General features: G+C 39.8%; 1 protein-coding gene across 1 annotated transcript in view; it reads left to right on the top strand.

The window, feature by feature from the left end:
• The window catches only part of RASGRP3 (RAS guanyl releasing protein 3), a 65,302-nt gene that overhangs the window by 22,936 nt on the left and 25,100 nt on the right, over nt 1-17,266 (top strand). Inside the window, exons 2-8 of the mRNA XM_054196718.1 lie at nt 511-608; nt 8,808-8,998; nt 10,511-10,608; nt 11,251-11,318; nt 12,532-12,663; nt 13,927-14,074; nt 16,741-16,914. Of these exons, the coding sequence (XP_054052693.1) occupies nt 8,929-8,998; nt 10,511-10,608; nt 11,251-11,318; nt 12,532-12,663; nt 13,927-14,074; nt 16,741-16,914 (690 nt within the window). The 5' untranslated portion in view covers nt 511-608; nt 8,808-8,928. The remainder of the gene's footprint in view (nt 1-510; nt 609-8,807; nt 8,999-10,510; nt 10,609-11,250; nt 11,319-12,531; nt 12,664-13,926; nt 14,075-16,740; nt 16,915-17,266) is intronic.

The following is a 17,266-nucleotide window of genomic DNA, read 5'->3' as shown; positions in this document are numbered from 1 at the left end:
TACATGTGAACCATTTTCTACATTCATCAAAGGGAAAACAAAGGATGATTCCATTAGAAATGCACCGTAACAGCCAAATGAGCAAAAGGAGCCAAAGTTCTGTCCTGCGCCTCTGTCCTTTTAACTCTGTCTTGTTCCATCGCAGACATCCAGCTTCCCATTACTTAAGTCTCTGAAAGCCTCTTCCTGCCTTTATTGTTTTGCCAGTTGCTGCCTTCAATTTACTGCACTGATAAGTACTTCCCAGGCTGTAAATGTGTGGTCAAGATATTTCTGAAGCTGACCCATGTTTTGATTGTAGTCGCAGGAGGAAAGGTCAGCAGCAAAATGGCTGTCTGCACGGGGAGGCTACTCCTCACACCAGGATAGGTGTAGGTTGTGGGCAGAGGGAGGGTTGTGTCTCATGGGGAGAGATGTGAGGTAACGTATGGGATAACAGGGACAAAGAAGATAAAATAAACATGCACTTAACCTCCCTTCTTCACAAGGTGATATCCTTGCTTTTATTAGATGTAAAGTGACTGCAGTTGTTCTTCAGCTTGGGGAATGCTGGAAACAAGGAAGAGTGAGAAAGCAGATATGGTCATCGATGCTGGAAATGATAGCAGGTAGGTAGGAGGTGTTGAAGTCTTCCTTCACTGGTATCTGTGACTGCAGATAATAATTTTATCTTGTCTTGGTACAATGTAGCTGCAGAGATGGAAAGGGGAAGAGGGAATGTGTTTTAACAACTTACTTTTGGGGACACATAGCTATAATCTCTACTGTTTGGGTTACCAGCACAAGCGAGTAGAGTTTGATGTGCTTGAGAAGTTCCACACATGTTTGTAATTCCTGTGGCGTCATTGTAGTGTGTGGCACGGATGTTTGCAATGTGCCTGTCTGCCAGCGGTGTGCCATGAGCAGTTAGTCTACAGTGGGAAATAACTGGAAATTACAGAATTATATGGAGTGAAAAAGCTTCTTCCAAGGGAAAATCAATTTGGAAGCCATGGGTTTATCAGACATGAACTTCAGTACCAAACTTACTGAATTTTAATACAAGTCAGAGGCTGTTATGGTTCCTCTTTGCCTTAAAATTGCTTAAAAAGTGGTGTGAAACTGAAAGCAGTGCTGACTCTTAAAACTGTCATAACTCTTGGAAGGATTTAACAGCTTCAGAAAAGACACTACCCAGGGACTATGCTACTATAGAAGAATTTTGGCTTAGTTAAAAATTAGATAAAATAAGCTTTGTGGGGGAAAATATAGCTGAACATATCAGAAGGTCTAGGTAAGTAGGGCCTAGGATTTCTTAGTAATCTAATTAATAAGTGTGGTTTTTCTAGCTTGGCTTTAAGAGAATATAGCTAGCAAAGATAAATAATAATAAAATATTAAAATATTTTGTAGTAGATATATGATAATAAGTGTACTTTGCCTTTGTCTTTCAGAACTGAAGGATTGATTATTTCCCAATATGTTTTTTAAAATAACTAAAAAAAAATGTGGTTTTTTGGGCTGGTCCAATCTCATTAAAGGCATGCAACCGTGTAACCAGTCAACTATATGCTGATAAGGTGTTTTTTGACTCTGACTTGACCTGTGTGACTAGGTTAACAAAACAGACTTATTCATGAAGGACTGTAAAGAGCTGTACGCAACTCTGTGAATAGCAGAAGTAGCTGCCAAGAGTTTCTCTGGAGGCTTACAGGCAGTAGTATAACTTGTAAGATGTATTGACAGTGTATTGATTTGGTTTCTGAAAAAAGATTGTGTTAGAGTTCGTGAACTCTCATTGCTTTTAGCTGTCCTCTCCTGGCTGGGTTGTACTTTGGTGTTGGAGATCTCTAACATGTCTGAAGAGCAAAGATTATCAGAAAAGCTGCGTCCCCTGGTGTCATACACGTTAATCAAATGTCTGATATTTGCAACTTTATTTTTGCTTTACTGGGAATAGCAAAACAGTTTTTGCAACAAATCTGCTGAAGAGCATGGCTGAAAGTTTTCCTCTTTTTGATGACAAAGGAAGGTCTTCCTTCAGGTCTTCCTTTTAACTTGATGCATTCTGGGCAATTGTGATGCCTTGACCCATGGAAAGTGGAACTAAGATATCATCATCATGGTACATGGAATAACTCAAGGATGTATGTTCAGATTTTACTGCCATTATTACCTGGAGTTGCCGTTACAGAGGCAAATGCCAACACAGTAAATTGAGGAAACAGATATAGAAGTGGATGGGACAAAGCTGAAGTATGGTAGATAACCAGTTCCATAAAATTCTAGAACTGCAATTGAGAATGAAAGCTTTGTTGTTTTTACAAATCCAGTTATCAAGTTATCCATTATTTTAGGGGGGTTATAAGTGAGGAAACATGGTGGTTTTTTCTGTTATCTCAGAAATCATCTTGTTTATATTTCACAGAAAGAGATAAGAATGCTAAACAAAACTCTGTCTAAGCAGCTCAAGCCTTAATCAAGTGACTTTCTGCTTACTGAAAGTATTTGGTCATGTGACTGTCCATTAGCATTCCTCGTGATTTCTGTAAGCTTCTCTTTTATTTTAGGTCAGTATGCATTGTACCCCATATGCTGAGTTATCAACTTGTACAAGGCATGATGTGGCTCTGCTAATAGTTTGGTAGTGTATATGAGTGGATCTGTGTATCCACTTGGTTTCTTACCTATGGTCCTATTCATTTAGCCTCTGTTCCTATAGAGGAGTAGATGTGTAGGCCCCGAAATCGTTTATAATACCGTTTTATGTTAGTTGGGTAACCTGTGTTGACCTGAAAGTAAATATTTAACCCAGTGGACTCTTCTCTCAAAATTCAGCATAATGAAATATATTTTGACAATTTGTAACTTGCATACTTTTGTGCTAAGGCTACAAATGCTCATCCCTTAGAGGCTCTATTGGATGTAAATGGCAAGGTTTTGGCAGCAGGGGGGCTGCAGCCATGGCCTCTGTGGGAGGAGGCCAGGAGCTGCCCTGTGCCAGACACAGACACTTCCAGCTATCTTTGCAAGGGACCCGTCACAGACCACAGCTGAGCCCATCAGCAGAGTTGGCGGCGCCTCTGTGAAAATATATTTAAGAAAAGGTGAAAAATGCTGAGGGGGAAGGAACATAGAGAGAACCAGGTAATGGAGAGGAGGAGGGAAGAACAGAGGGAATAACGAGGTCAGGAGATGAGGAGGTGATCTGTGTTGGAGCAGGTACTTCCCTGTGGCCCGTGGATAAGCCTGTGCCAGAGAAGGTACACCTCTGAAGGGACTGTGGCCCACAGGGGACCCATGCTGGAGCACAGGACAAGAGTGAGAAGGAAGGAGCAGCAAAGAGAAACTGCTGTGTACTGACCCTGACCTCCTGCGCTGCTCGTTGCCTCACCAAAGGGACTGGGTGCAACCTCCAGCAAGAACAAGGGGAAAGGAGAGGTGCCTAGAGTGAAGCTGAGCCTGGGAAAGTGGGAGGAAAGGTGTTTTGATGTTTGTCTTCCCAATACCTAAATCAGCAGTTAAATATTTATTTAATTGGCAATGAATTAAGTGTTACAGAGATTACGCTGGTTTGGGATAGGCGAATGAAATGGAGTAGGTGAAACCTTATCCCGCGGAGTCTGTAGAGCTGTGGAGCCACTGACATCCCCTCTGCAGTGTCCCTTGTTAATACAAGGTTTGGCTTTAGCGATCCACCAGTAGTGTACACCTAACCATCCCCCCGTCCCCTCCCCTTTTGAGTCACGGACATCCCACTCTTTTTAGTGTCTTTTGAAGTTCCCCTTTGATCCAGAAAGAGTGAATCAAAGTAATAGGGTGCAGACAGTTACTGTGGTTTATTGCATAACTACTGTCTGAAGGTGTGTAGCAAAGGTGAATGAATACTGGTGAGTCACATTGGATGAGCCCAAGACTCTCTTATTTCATTTTCATTCCTCTCATGCCCCCAGCAAGGCTTGTATCTTGTATTCATGGAGCATTGCCACAATATCTCCCTTGTTCTGTGTCCTCACTCCATATGACAAACGTCATCGGTAAGACAGATGTGCCGTCCTGCATCCAGCTGCATGTGATGGTTGAGATCATGGACAAGCAGTGGCATGAGGCTGCCTGACAGCCCATCATCACTGCCCTTTCCTGCTTAGTACAACTTCGGCATGTGTCAGATACTGGAGAGATCTGACAACATGTCACTCACTCAGTTTTCTAGAAATTGGCTTGTGTGTCCTGTAATAAATAAACCAGTACTGACCATCTATAAGAAATATTTAACTGCTTGGAGGGGAAAGTCTTCAGGAACCATGCATTTGGCCAGCCTAGGACCTGTGTTGACTTCAGCGCAAACAGATGTCTCAATTGCGCCTGCGTAGGCAAAGGTGCAGCCATTATGTGTCCCAGCTGGGATTCTTATTATGGTAATTACACTAATACGTGTGGAGACTAATGACAAGAAAAGGACCTCATTGCGAGAGCCTCCACTACATTTACAGGGTAGCAGTTGAACTCTGTCCTGAAGAGCTTGCCCTGGACACCAGCAAGACAGGAAGGAGGTGTAGCAAGGGAAGTTAGCCTTAAAACCTCTCGTGAGACTCTCAATTTCTTCTGGGCTTCTTTTTCTGTATACTGCTACTGATTCGATTTCCCTGATCAGCTGCTCACATTTAGCATTCTTTCTCCAGCAGCCAGGTGGAAGCTGTTTAATGCAAGCATTCTGTGATGTGTTGTGTAGGCTTGGAGGAGGGGGAGATGAGGGGAGGTCTGGCTTACTTAAACCCCCAAGAATGTCCTAATCTTGTAAAGAATATGAGTCTCCTGTGTGCAGGCCTCTGGCAAGTTTATGGATAAACTGAGACCCATAGAGGTGCCTCTGTGTCAAAGTTGAACTGTTTGCGTGTGGCTCTATTTATTGTCCCTAAGTAGAAGGAAAATAACCCACTTGTAATTAATGGGGAAAATGCTACATATATGTTTACTTTGGCTTGGCTAAAAAGCTGTTTAAATTTCATTTAGCTAAATAAATATTACTCTGTATGTCAAATTTAAGCCTATTTAAACCTGACTTATTGGTTTAGCTTGCACCTGTAACCAATATAACTTGCTTGAAATCCATGTGAGAGTGCCCACACAGGGATTTGTGCTGGCTTGACATTTTAATATTAGTTAAACTTCTGTAACTTGTAGGTGTGGACCTCCCCTTAGTAGCCTCAAGCAGTAAAAGTGATGTCTTTTGGTTTTACTAATGGCAGTAGTCAACATTTAAAACTTGACTGCCTGCTGCCCACTCTGTTCACACCATTTGGTGCTTTTGCATAAGACCACAAGTCTACTGGCAGGGTATCCTGTTTCTTTTAAAAACTAATGTATTACACCTGACCACATCTGCCTGAGGAGCTCACAGCCTACGCACTTGTTTTAAATACATCTATCAAGACAGTCCACAATAGCACCATCTCAAGACTTACAAAATGTTGAATACAAAATGCAATTACACTGCATGAAGAGTGCTAAGGAAAGCTTAAAGTAACTGTCTGTGGGCATGTGGTGGTCGGGGTGACAGCAAGATTTGGAAGGAACTCAATGTCTTGTAGTTCAGCCCATCACAAACTTCTGCCCTCGGGGCACATCGTTGTAGATTTTTCTGCTTTCTCCATAAGTAGGAAGTACGCATCCTGTAATGGTAATATTTCATTAAATAAAGCATGGCATGCCTGATACCATGACTTGGTTCATAGGAATATTATGGTTGTATCTATTACCTAAATGAAAGGGGTCCTTTAGGGAAAGCTGTAGGCTTTGAGGGAACACTAAGGCTTATATTCATCATTTTCCTACGATCCTTCACCTGTTCCTGACTATTGCCCTGAAGTCCCTTACCAGCACGTGGCAGGTTCCCAGCAGGACTCATAGTGGAGTCTGTCATTTCAAGAGACCTGATTAAGAAATGGGAATGGGTAGCTGTGGAGGATTGTGTGCCTCCTGTGTCCTTAATAGCTTCTGTTAACAACAGTTAACCTCCTAATCGATAGGATTTATAATTCCATTATAAAGCAAAAATGTATTTTTTTTTTTTTAGTTTCACTGTGTGCAATCAATCATTCATTATGTGATCTCATTGAGTGAGCTCTGTTTTTCTTATCCAGCTTTCCTGAATCCTCCTGAAACAGCTGGATGGCAATGACTTGTCTCAGAGTTACATTAGGAAGCACCTGGGGTCAGAGATTCTCTAGGTTGTCTTTATTTGGAAGTCCAACTGCACCTTTGGCAATCAGTTTTTTGATAGTAACCACTTATTTCAAAGTTTTTAATTCTTTACATGTATTATATATATGTGTTATATATATATTACACACTTTTATATATACCCATTGTTATACATGTATGTATATACATTATATACATGTATTATTACTTGTATGATTTTTTTGTGCTTCTCATGTGTTGAGCCATTGACTACCAAAATACAATTTATTTAATTTATGTAGATGAAATTTATAGTTGTGTTTTACTCGTCCATCTCTAGAGGTGTTGGTGTGGTTGGATACCATTGCGGCATGATATAGATAAGAGGTTTATTGTTCTAGTAGAACAGCGGTGCTTAATCACACAAATAATGATGTAATGGTTGTGGTTGTTGGAGTCCGCAGTCAAGAGATGTGATATCAGGTTTTGGCTCAGCTGTGGGTATGTGGCTTAGCCCCAGCGAGCCAGTTCTTCCTCCAGTGGAAATGTTTTATTCTTCTTTTAGAAGCATTATGGAAATAAACCCCTTTGGAGGGATGGTACTGTAACATCACAATCTAGATATCTACTAGTTAAGTAGTTGTCATATAATTAAAAAAAACATCCTGCAATTTTACACAGAGAATTACTTGTTAATTACTATATGGCTGCCTTTATACTGTTGCCTCCTTCTGGCTAGGAGGAAGGCACTGGCAAAGCAGGATTGAATGGTCGCACTGGTCTGCTCATATTTCTTGTTGGCTGACCTGGGCTGCTGCAGCATCCCTTGAGCACTGACTTGTGGAAACTCCCTGCTCGACGAGCTGTGCTTATTTCCTGCAGCATCCTTCTCTCAGCTTCAGGGAAAAGTGTGTCATGTCTAAATCCATTGTTGGATGGGACCAGAAAGAACCTGGCTGTAGGAACCCATCTAAAAATAATAGCATCTTTGGCTGAATGGTATATTTTGAAGGTCTTGCAAGCAAAACACTGCTGCATGCTTAGAGCAGCTTGAGCCCCTCAAGACTCTGAAGCTGTGTCTGTAGAGAAGTATCCAATGCAGGACACCTTTCCAGGAGGCCCTGGGGTGCAAGGCAATGTGCTGCTAGATGGTCTCTGACCAGTCAGTGGTCTTCTAAGTGGATCTGAGGTGCAGGTGGGAGCTAGCATAGGCCAGCAACAGCTTGCATGTGCCAACTCTGTTTGGGAGGTTGAGAGACTTCACTGATGTAGATAGAATCCAACCTCTTCTAGTTGGCCTCAACGCCTGGGGGCCAGACTGGACATGGTCAGTTCAGTAGTGCAGATGTAGCCTGAATGAGCAGCGTTTTCTCCTCTTTCTGGAGTTGTGTCAGGATACATTGGCCCTGCCTATTGCTGAGGAAGCAGCACACCTGCCCATGCCATGGGTGTGAGCTGGCTGGCTGAGGTGGCACCAGCAGGGCCGGCAAAGCTGCCACTGCCTGGTGGCTGGACTATGGTGATGTCTGTAGGGCTGCAAGCTCACAGGGACCTAGCTCAGAGCACTCCTTGAAACAGTGGCATTTGGGAGGGGGTTAGGGTGGGTTAGTAAAAAGGGTGAAGGATGCCAGTTCCACCAGGACTCAACTTGCAGTATGAGGTCTGTGATACAGTAGGTTTGAACAACTTGATATTTGTGAGTGAATTAAAGCATTTATATAGTTCATCAGTGCTTTGCATGACCAATGTTAAAAAGTTATGTTATGTGCAACAACTTCGGAAAAGAAATTTCCCAAATTACTGCATTGTTTTGCTTTAAGGACTGTTTTAGCTCTACTCTCTGTTTTTGTTTTTTTTTTCTAGAAAAGTTGCTGGATGTACTTTGTAACTGTTTGCCACATTTCAAACACTTATTATGGTCAGGTCATGGTGGAGCTTAGTCACAGATAAACCATAAAATACTGATTTCTTCTCTTCTTTAAATAAAACCTGTAAAATTAATTCTGAAAATTTGTAACAGTATTTTGTGCATCTTTCAGGTAAATGCATAGTTGATACTTAAATGCATAGTAGATGTATGGTACAATTTAGAAGTTTCTGTGTGTGTTCAGCTTTCTGTGAATGTTCAGCTACCGTGGGAAGATTTATTTTAAAAAGCTGTAGGGACTGATATTAAGGTTCTTTGAAAAATCGCCTCCTAGTTTAATGTTTGCTATCAACTTCATTAAACATTTTATGGAGTCTGTTCCAATTAAGACCATTACATGAACTGGTAACATTAGGGGAAAAAAAATGGTTATGCTTAAAAACATAAAAGCAGGGTTATTAACAAAAAGTGACTTATCAAGTGTAAATAAAATGACCTGAACAAAATGTGCGTCATTGTACATACATGCCCTCATTTACCATCTGGTTTCTGTTCTATGACCCTTGCTATGGGTTTATTTTGTGCTAGGGGACAAACAGTTGGACAACACTTGAAAACACAAGCTGGAACGTAGGGAAATCTTACGGCAGTCTTTCATGAGCTTTGTATCGTGTTGGGAAAAAACAGTTTATAGAAAAGATGAGTTGAACTGTAAACATTGCATCCTGATAAGTCTTCCATATAATCATATAATTATGATTTCTTTTACTTTCTTCAGATTTTCCTTGAAGTCCAGCTAGGAATGCAACCAACGATAAAGTGAAAAAGCTGTGCAACTGAAGAAGCATCCTTCTACTTGGTGAAAATGTCTCTTATTTTTTGACAACGATTAAAGGACAATGGGGTCAAACAATCTTGGGAAGGCTGCAGCATTAGATGAGCTTTTGAATGCTTGTATTGAAATGTTTGGTACGCTTTTTCAATATGTTACTTAGCTGTTCTTGAAATTCATCTTGTAATATAACCCCTGCTGTTCTTTGATTTAGACAGTCTTTCCCCTGGCAAACAACGTTTCTGTTCTGTAAAATTTTCCATGTTTCCTTTTGACACAGAATCACACAGGCCAGAATTTTAATCATATGCACACTGTATTAAATTTTCTTAATACAGATGATGCATAATGGAGGGTATAGTAGTTTTTAAAGTGCTGGCCTTCACCAAGAGAATTGTTTAGTTGAATTTTTCAAGGAGTTATTTCTGGCATTGATCTTTGTCTTGAGTGGTTACACAGCTGCCTTTCTGACCAGTTATTTTTTTGAAAGGTTTTCCAAATCATTGTGCAATAATTGGCAATAAGATGACTTAAGGCTCATGTAATCTTTTTACTCCTATTAAAATGTGATGTACCAGGTCTGAGGGAGAGAAGTGATGAAATAGACCTTGATCCATAACAGCATTAATCATGACGTTTGTCACATTGAGGTCAGATGAGTTCATGGATGGGCTTAAATGCTTTGAAATGGGACCTTAATTCACAAAGCTACATTTAGATTCTCTTCAAATGCAGGACAACTTTTGATTTGAATTTGAGTTTTGGGGTTTTTTCCCCATGTGGAGAGAAACAAGTATCTAAAGATGAGAGAGATTAAATAATTAGAGGGGAAGATCTTGCTACTGAGCATAGTGCATCCTCATGTATCCATGTTTGTAAACCTCCATCAAACCTGTGGTTCTAAATGCCTAATGAGAGGTAGCAGAGCCCATATATATGTTGTCTGTTGGAAGTCATGCCTCTCTTCCTTGTGTACACTCTTGACAAGTGTAGTCCATGCGTCATTCCCGTTTCATAGATGCATATCGACTACTGTCCTTTAAAGGAGTAACAGACAGAATAGTGTAGATTGCAGATGTTGAGGAACACTGGTGGTCAGACAGCCTGCCAGGGAATGCAGTTTCAGTGGCTACAGTTTCAGTGGCTACATTGCAAAGACATAAGGGTCTGTACAGCAGCTGGAGATGGGGCCCTTGGCACAAAATATTGAATTCTTTGAAGCAGATCCCTTTTTTAACAATCTAATTGTCAACATACAGCTATAAAGCTGCAATAAAAGAAATATTGGAAGTGGTTGTGCATAAATAATCTCCCCACCATTTTGGTGGGCTAATTTTGGATTTGTTCTTTGGATTAGTGGCAGTCTAGTATAACTGTATAACGTAAAAGTATAACGTTTAGCATAGTGCTGTCCATAATAGCTAGGGCCTGTTACCTACGCCGATTATTTATTTTTTACCTATCAATACAATTTAGCAGTAGTTATCACTAAAGGAACATTTGTACTCTTTTGTTTGTTTCCTACATGTTTGGTAGATAATGACCCAATATTTCCACTTTTGATCCTTTCCCTCTGACTCCACTTGAAGAATAAAAGCTCCTCTCTGTTCACGAATAATGTGGTTAACTCAGTTGTTTCTCTTTTGCAGATGACAAAGGAAATCGGTGCTCCAGCCATTTGCCAAGAACCTTTCTTTTAATGCACCGGTGGTATCTGCCTTCCACAGAGCTGGCTGGCAAGCTTCTGGCCACATATCCTTTCAGGAAGTCCTGCAAATTGACATTAAAATGTCAAAAGCAGATTGTTTCTGTGACTGCATGTAAAAATGTGTCAATTAATTAGTGACAAACAAGGTTTGGGGGTGAGATTTTCAGCCTAAAAGGTGGAAGTCTTTGAGTTTCTTTCTGCTATTGGGTGTGGACTTTTTCCATGTGCACAAGTTTGCTGAGGCGTACTTTGAATTAACTTTGAATAAATGGAAATATATTAGCAAGATAATTTGTCAAACGTGTAATGGCCAGCTGGCCTTGGACTAGCATGGGCTTTCAGTGGTAGCTAAGTGCCTACATGTCATCTATACCACTTAAATAACTCAGTAATCAGAAGTATTATATTTGGTTAGGTAGAGCTGGCAAGAAACTGCTCAGCAGAATATTCAGAATAGTATAATAGAGACATTTTTGCTTGGGCAAAAAACAAAGCGACAGCCAGGAAACAGTCTGTGTGTCCTGAGATGCTGTGAAAGTGAATAAAATATCAGAGCATACTGTCGTTATCTCTAGAAGAAAAGTTTGATACTGTTTCTCATTCAGCTGGTCTAGTGTCAGAGTCTTCCGTGGATAAAAACAACATTACTGCATCAAGGTGCACAAAACTTTCTTTAACTAGCCTACATATAGAGATGCCAATGGGGAGAACTGCAATGAATTCAGATTAAAAATCTGCTATTTCATGAGGTAAGCATGCTTCTGGTCCTCTAGCATTTTGGTTTTATGCTCCTGTGAATACTGTCAATGGAATTTCTTTTTTGTAAAGGTTAAAACTAAACCATGGAAATATAAAGCTTTTCTTTTCTTTTTTTTTCTTTAACTTGATCTCCAGTCCATAGTGAAGAGTGAATTTCTGTGCTTTGAAAACAATTGTTTAAGTTGAGCCATCCAGCCTTTAAGATATTTAGCTGCATTGAGCTAAAAAGCTGATTGAAAACTTGTGCTATGATTTACTTGGTGTTTGAGTGTGACACCTCTTGGAGTGAGACTAGTTCAGTGCCACACAGAGGAGAGACAGTTTGCTTCAAGATGTAATCTAGTGTGGTAGAGGAAGATTGTCTATGGGCTGTCGGCTTCAGTTCACACAATCCCTACATAATGTATGACGACAGGAGTGTGTTAGTGATGCCAAAGCTATTACAGGTCGGGTGTGTTCTGCTCCTTGCACCGACTGTCTCTGACCTTGTTCCTATGGGGAAGCTTTCTTGTGTTAGGCTGTGCTCGCGTAGCAACATTTCTCCGTAAAAGAGAAAGCATGAATTTTTAAGTTAACATGATATAACCTGCTTCCCTCAAACAAATGTTTTTTCCTCCTTCCTCTGGGCTAAGTGGGACTGTGAAGAAAGGCAACGGGGGTTGTTGAAAGCAGGACTGATAAAGCGTTTTCTATACCCCCTTGATAAAGCCTTTTCTAAACCCTCTTAAACAGCAGAGGAGACATCTCATTTACACGGTTATGTGGTAGAACTGCCACCCAAATTCACATTTTCATTTTCATTGAAAAATCTTTTCTGAGCAGACAAAGTGTCTCGCTTGGACAAGGGATAAGTGCAAGTGCCATTTGGGTGTCCCAGGCAGTGTAAGACAGGACACCTGTGTGTGCCTTTTCTGTGTGTCACCTGAGGCATCGCTTCAATTTCGCGTTTCAATAGAATGCTGCTGTGTTGTGCTGTGGTGAGTTAACCAAAGGAAATTATATGATAAAGTGGGTTTTCCCACTTCAGTGTCACAGATAATCATAGCAGCAACAAGTTGGGGTAGTCCACCCTCTTTGCCCAAAAGCAACTGTGTCTGAAATATTTATAAGTCCCGTTGAATAAAATGTGAATATATATATGTAGCCACTAAATGTTACACCTGAATCCCTGGCCATTTCTGAGCTGCTGTCTGTGGATTTCAGATACTGGATTTTGGAATTTCCCGCGGAGTTTAACTTGGATCTTGGTTTGATTCGTTTGACTGAAGAGTTTCGAGAAGTAGCCAGCCAGCTCGGATATGAGGATCACATTCATCTCATTGATATCTCCAGCATGTGAGGATGTTATGAGCTTCGACCTGTCTCTCTCTGTAACAATAGAATTCTAGTTCTGTGCAAAATATAAAAATATTAAGGGCCATCTTGATCTTGAGAGAGCAAAAAAGGAAATATAAAAAGATTATATTGTCTTGTGAAGTTGCTCAAAATTTGCAGTACACAGTAAAGAGAATACTCTTATCTGTATGTAAGTGTTTAATATAAACAGGAAAGAAATAATTTTCCTGACAAAACTAGTGTCAATTAAGTGATTAATATTATTTTTTCCTATGATTTTTCATACAGAATGACAAGCAATGCAGTGACTGGCATGTTGTGTAAATCTTGCATTTTCTCAGGGAAGCTTTTTGTTCTCTCATCAGTAACCTGTTATATTTTTCTAATGGGTTTCTGTGGATTTCTTTTCTGTGATTTAACTGGAGAATCTTAGCATTCACATTTGTAGTTTTATTGCATCAAAATGATTACACTGCTTTTTCCTTGACACGCTGAAACAAAAGTTACCTTTTAAAGATCACCAGACAGGCTCTTGTATCTCACCTGATACCGTAGATTTTATTTTTAAAAATGGCATATGCATAGTGACTTTTCCTTATTTAAAAATGTCATAGTAACTGAGAAGGACAGCACTACTTATCTCAATGAAGGTTGCAAGACTTCCTGCAAGAACAGTACCAGCGAAATAACAGGAATATTGTCTCTTAAATCTTCACTTTAATATCTTGTTTGCAACCTCTTTCTGCTCTCTGAAGTGCTTTTACAGTATACGGGTAGGAATCATTCCGTTGCTTGCAAGCAAATGATTTACCTTTTTGTCCACCCACTTCTTACTGCTTTGTTAGCTGTTTGACTGTTTCTGCTGTTCCATTATTTCACGGAACCATGGTCTTAGAGAGTAAAAATTAATCCTTGATGTTATTCAAGTGTCTTTTTATTCTGCATCAGAATTTGGTGTGACCTGTTTTTCTTGTATTCCCAAGGTATTTTTTAATTATGGCTTCCTAATTCATAGAGAAGAGTACGTTGTCCTTTTGTTCTGATAGAAAACTGCTATGATTTATCATTTGCAGTAGCACGTCTGAAACTCTTATGTTATGCACCTGAATGGGTCTTGCTCTGAGTGTTTGTTATGTGCTGGATGTCACAGATCAGAAAACTCATGATCTCTCTCTTGGTAATTTTATACTATGTGTGCAAACCGTTTGCTACACTCACATGTACCCAAGCAGAAATGAGAATTGTACCTATTTTCTGTTGCAGTCCTTCCTATGACTGGATGAGACGAGTTACGCAGAGGAAGAGGATTTCCAAGAAAGGAAAAGCCTGCCTGCTGTTTGACCATCTGGAGCCCATTGAGCTAGCTGAACATCTCACTTTTCTGGAGCATAAATCTTTTAGGAGAATTTCTGTAAGAAGCCTACAACTTTGTCACTTGCAATTAGGAGCCTGTCCTTAAAGAGTGTTCACCGGGTTTAACATTTATGACTTTTTTTCCCTCGACATTTCAGTGTAGTAAATCTTTATAATCCTTCATATGATATACACAGCCATGGCTGCACCAACGCTTCCTTAATCTTTTTTATGACTGATGCTTTTAGTGACAGAAGTTAATTTTGTGGAGAAATTCTGGGCAAAAATTTCTGCTAAAAGCTACTGCAGCCAAGTGTTGCAGCAATTGATTAATATTATTGTTTAAAATCTTCAGGTGGTTTTTTTTTTTCCTCTGAGGAAATTAGTTAATTACTTTTCAGGGTCTTTGCAATTAATAATTTTTGAAGAGACTGAAATATATATATATATAGTCCTTCTGTAGTCTCCGTTCACACCCAACCACTTCTTCAGAAACTGTCCTTTCATTTGCCAATTTAGGATCAGAAGATTATCCAGGTTGGAAGGGATCTCAGGAGGCCTCTAAGCCAACACCCTGCCCCAAGCTGGGTCAGCGATGAGATAGATTATGTTCCTCAGGGACTTAGCCAGTTGGATCTTGGAAAACTGCAAGAACAGAGATAGCACAACTTCTCTTTCCTCATTCTCCCATTTTGGCACTGAGGAAAATTCAGATACAGTTGCTTCTTTTCACACAGGATTGTACATGAACAAGAGGTGAAAATGGATGAAAATGAAAGTAGAAGCTAAAGGAAAACATATGAATAACCCAAATGCCAAAAGAAAGGCTGACTTCTGATGGCAAATATCCATATGAAAAGGCCACATGATGCCACTGTATCCAGTGGCAAATGGAAGCAGTAAGTTCTCAAGATGACAAGTTCTCTTCAGCAAAAAAATGAGACTTTTTTTAAAGTGTTTAGGAGCACGAAAAAAACCAAACTCCAAAACGAAGAAAAATATTTGAGGGTTTTTTTGTTTGTTTCAAGAGAGGAAGGAAAAACAGATCAATGAGGAGCTGAGACCAGTCTAAATAGAATCACTTTTGACGTCATTTAATAACGTTCAAAGGCTTATTACTCGACTTCAAATCATGGGAAAACACCCTGCTGTGTTCTGTGCAATGCTAACCTCAAAGAAGGAGGGAGGGACAAGAAAAAAGGGATGGATTTCTAACTAGACTTCAGATATATTTTAATTCCTCTGTGAATTCCAGAAAGAAAACTCAGACCTGCAATGAATTTTCTTTTTTCCTTGCTGTTTCTAATTTGTCTGTTAATTCTTTGGCTTGAATTTTGCTATATCTCAGATGTTTCTCTGCAACCGATTAGAGTAAATTAATCTTATACTATCCTGTAATGCAATGAAGGGCTTTGAAAGATGTGTTGCTTGTTTATATGAGACTGGTAACCAAAAAGTTGTAAGAATAGTACATTTCCAGGAAATAAAGTGAAGGGCATACCTCAAAACATAGATGTTGAAAGACAAGCCCAGTACCAGTAATCTAATTTAAAGAATAATTGAGAACTGCTACAGAGAAACAACCTGCATTTATTTGGAAATGTCAATGAGACCAGGTGATTTGCTGTAAACTGTTCAGAAATGTAAGAGTGCCGCTTATTCTTGCAAGGAAGACAAAAGTGTTATCTCAAAGCTATGTAACTGTAAAATACGATTAGTCTGAATCCTGTCTTTGGTTTTACCGATTTTAAAAAATGTAGGGGAGAAGGAAAGATAGTGTTAACTATAATAGAAAACATTTAAGAGTATCTGAACACTGAGATACTGTTTATCTGCAGCTCTGAGATGAGCATTTGCTGTGTAAGAGCAGGTGCTCTTACAGCACCTGTAAGCACCTTATATGGCCTTCTAGCAGGCAATTTTTAATCAGCTAAGGCCAAGAAACCTGTGTTGGCTGGCATTGCTATCAACTCCCTGCACAAGCTAAAATTATGTCATAAGCTTCTGAAAAATCTGTCTTAAAGGGACAGCTGAAAAATGTTTCAAAACACTTAGGGAAATCTAATTCTTGGGAGCAGTAGATCTCCCATGTAGAACTATGTCCATGAACACAGAGGGACTGAACAATAATATAAAAAGAAGTAAGATCTAGCAGAAGTAGCTCCTTGTGCTACAGAATTTTTTTGACATAGGAGGAAGAAAATGGGTGCATAGGTAACTTCTTCGGATGCAGTTCCAGCTCCTCTGAAGGGTGACAGAGCTCCTATTGATTTCCATGGGGCAAAGGTTTCCCTCTTTACATCAACAATGGAGTTGGTCAGGATATCGGAGTGGGATGAAAGCTCTTATTTATGTGCTTCTTGCTTGTATCACTAGGTAATTCCTATAGAGTATTATGCCATGAGGATGTCAAGTCAAATTTCACAGAACAAAATCTTAAAAGTGTTGAGTAAATTATGGGAAAGATGATTCCATGCTCATCATACATGCTGCTGTATTACCTGACACACAAACACTAAAGTTTTAAGTTAACATGCAAGTAATAAAAAACCCCACCATCAACAACCAGCTTTTAAGAAAGAACTAATGTGCAGCAGGGTCTGCTGACCCTGAGTCTTGGTTACTTTCTAAACAAGAGGAACTTTAAAAGGAAAAAATGGTCAAAGCCTTAATTTGATTCTTAAGTTGTCCACCATTTTACTGAAGATGCCTTTCCTCTGTTAGTTCACAGACTACCAAAGCTATGTGATCCATGGCTGCTTGGAGAACAATCCTACTTTGGAGAGATCTATTGCTTTATTTAATGGCATCTCCAAATGGGTCCAGCTCATGGTTCTCAGCAAACCAACACCCCAGCAAAGGGCAGAAGTAATCACAAAGTTTATCAATGTTGCACAGGTAAGTCTAGCATATGAGTCTTTTTCCTCCAGTATAAAGCAATAATACAAATAGGGATTGCAGTGAACAAATGGACTGGATTCCCTTTGTGCTGTTTCCTCAGTGAATAGCCTGTTCAGCGTCACTGCAGGTTATTTGGTCAGGTGTGGTATGTCTGCATTTTTTAACTAGCAGACATAACTGTAAAATAATTTTTCTTTGTTGCATTCTGGTTGACAACTGTCACTATTGAGTGTTTCTTGTGGAACTCAGCTAATTGCTGAACCCTTCTGTTATGTTCCCTGGTTTAGTGATTTCTGCTTTAGCAGTGATAGATTGTCCTTTCACTTGTCATGTGTGACACTGGATAGCT

This window comes from Rissa tridactyla, chromosome 3 (assembly GCF_028500815.1).
Source record: "Rissa tridactyla isolate bRisTri1 chromosome 3, bRisTri1.patW.cur.20221130, whole genome shotgun sequence".
In the NCBI taxonomy this organism is placed as follows: Eukaryota; Metazoa; Chordata; class Aves; order Charadriiformes; family Laridae; genus Rissa; species Rissa tridactyla.
The sequence above is the reverse complement of the archived record's forward strand: the minus strand, read 5'-3'. Positions and strand labels throughout refer to the sequence as shown.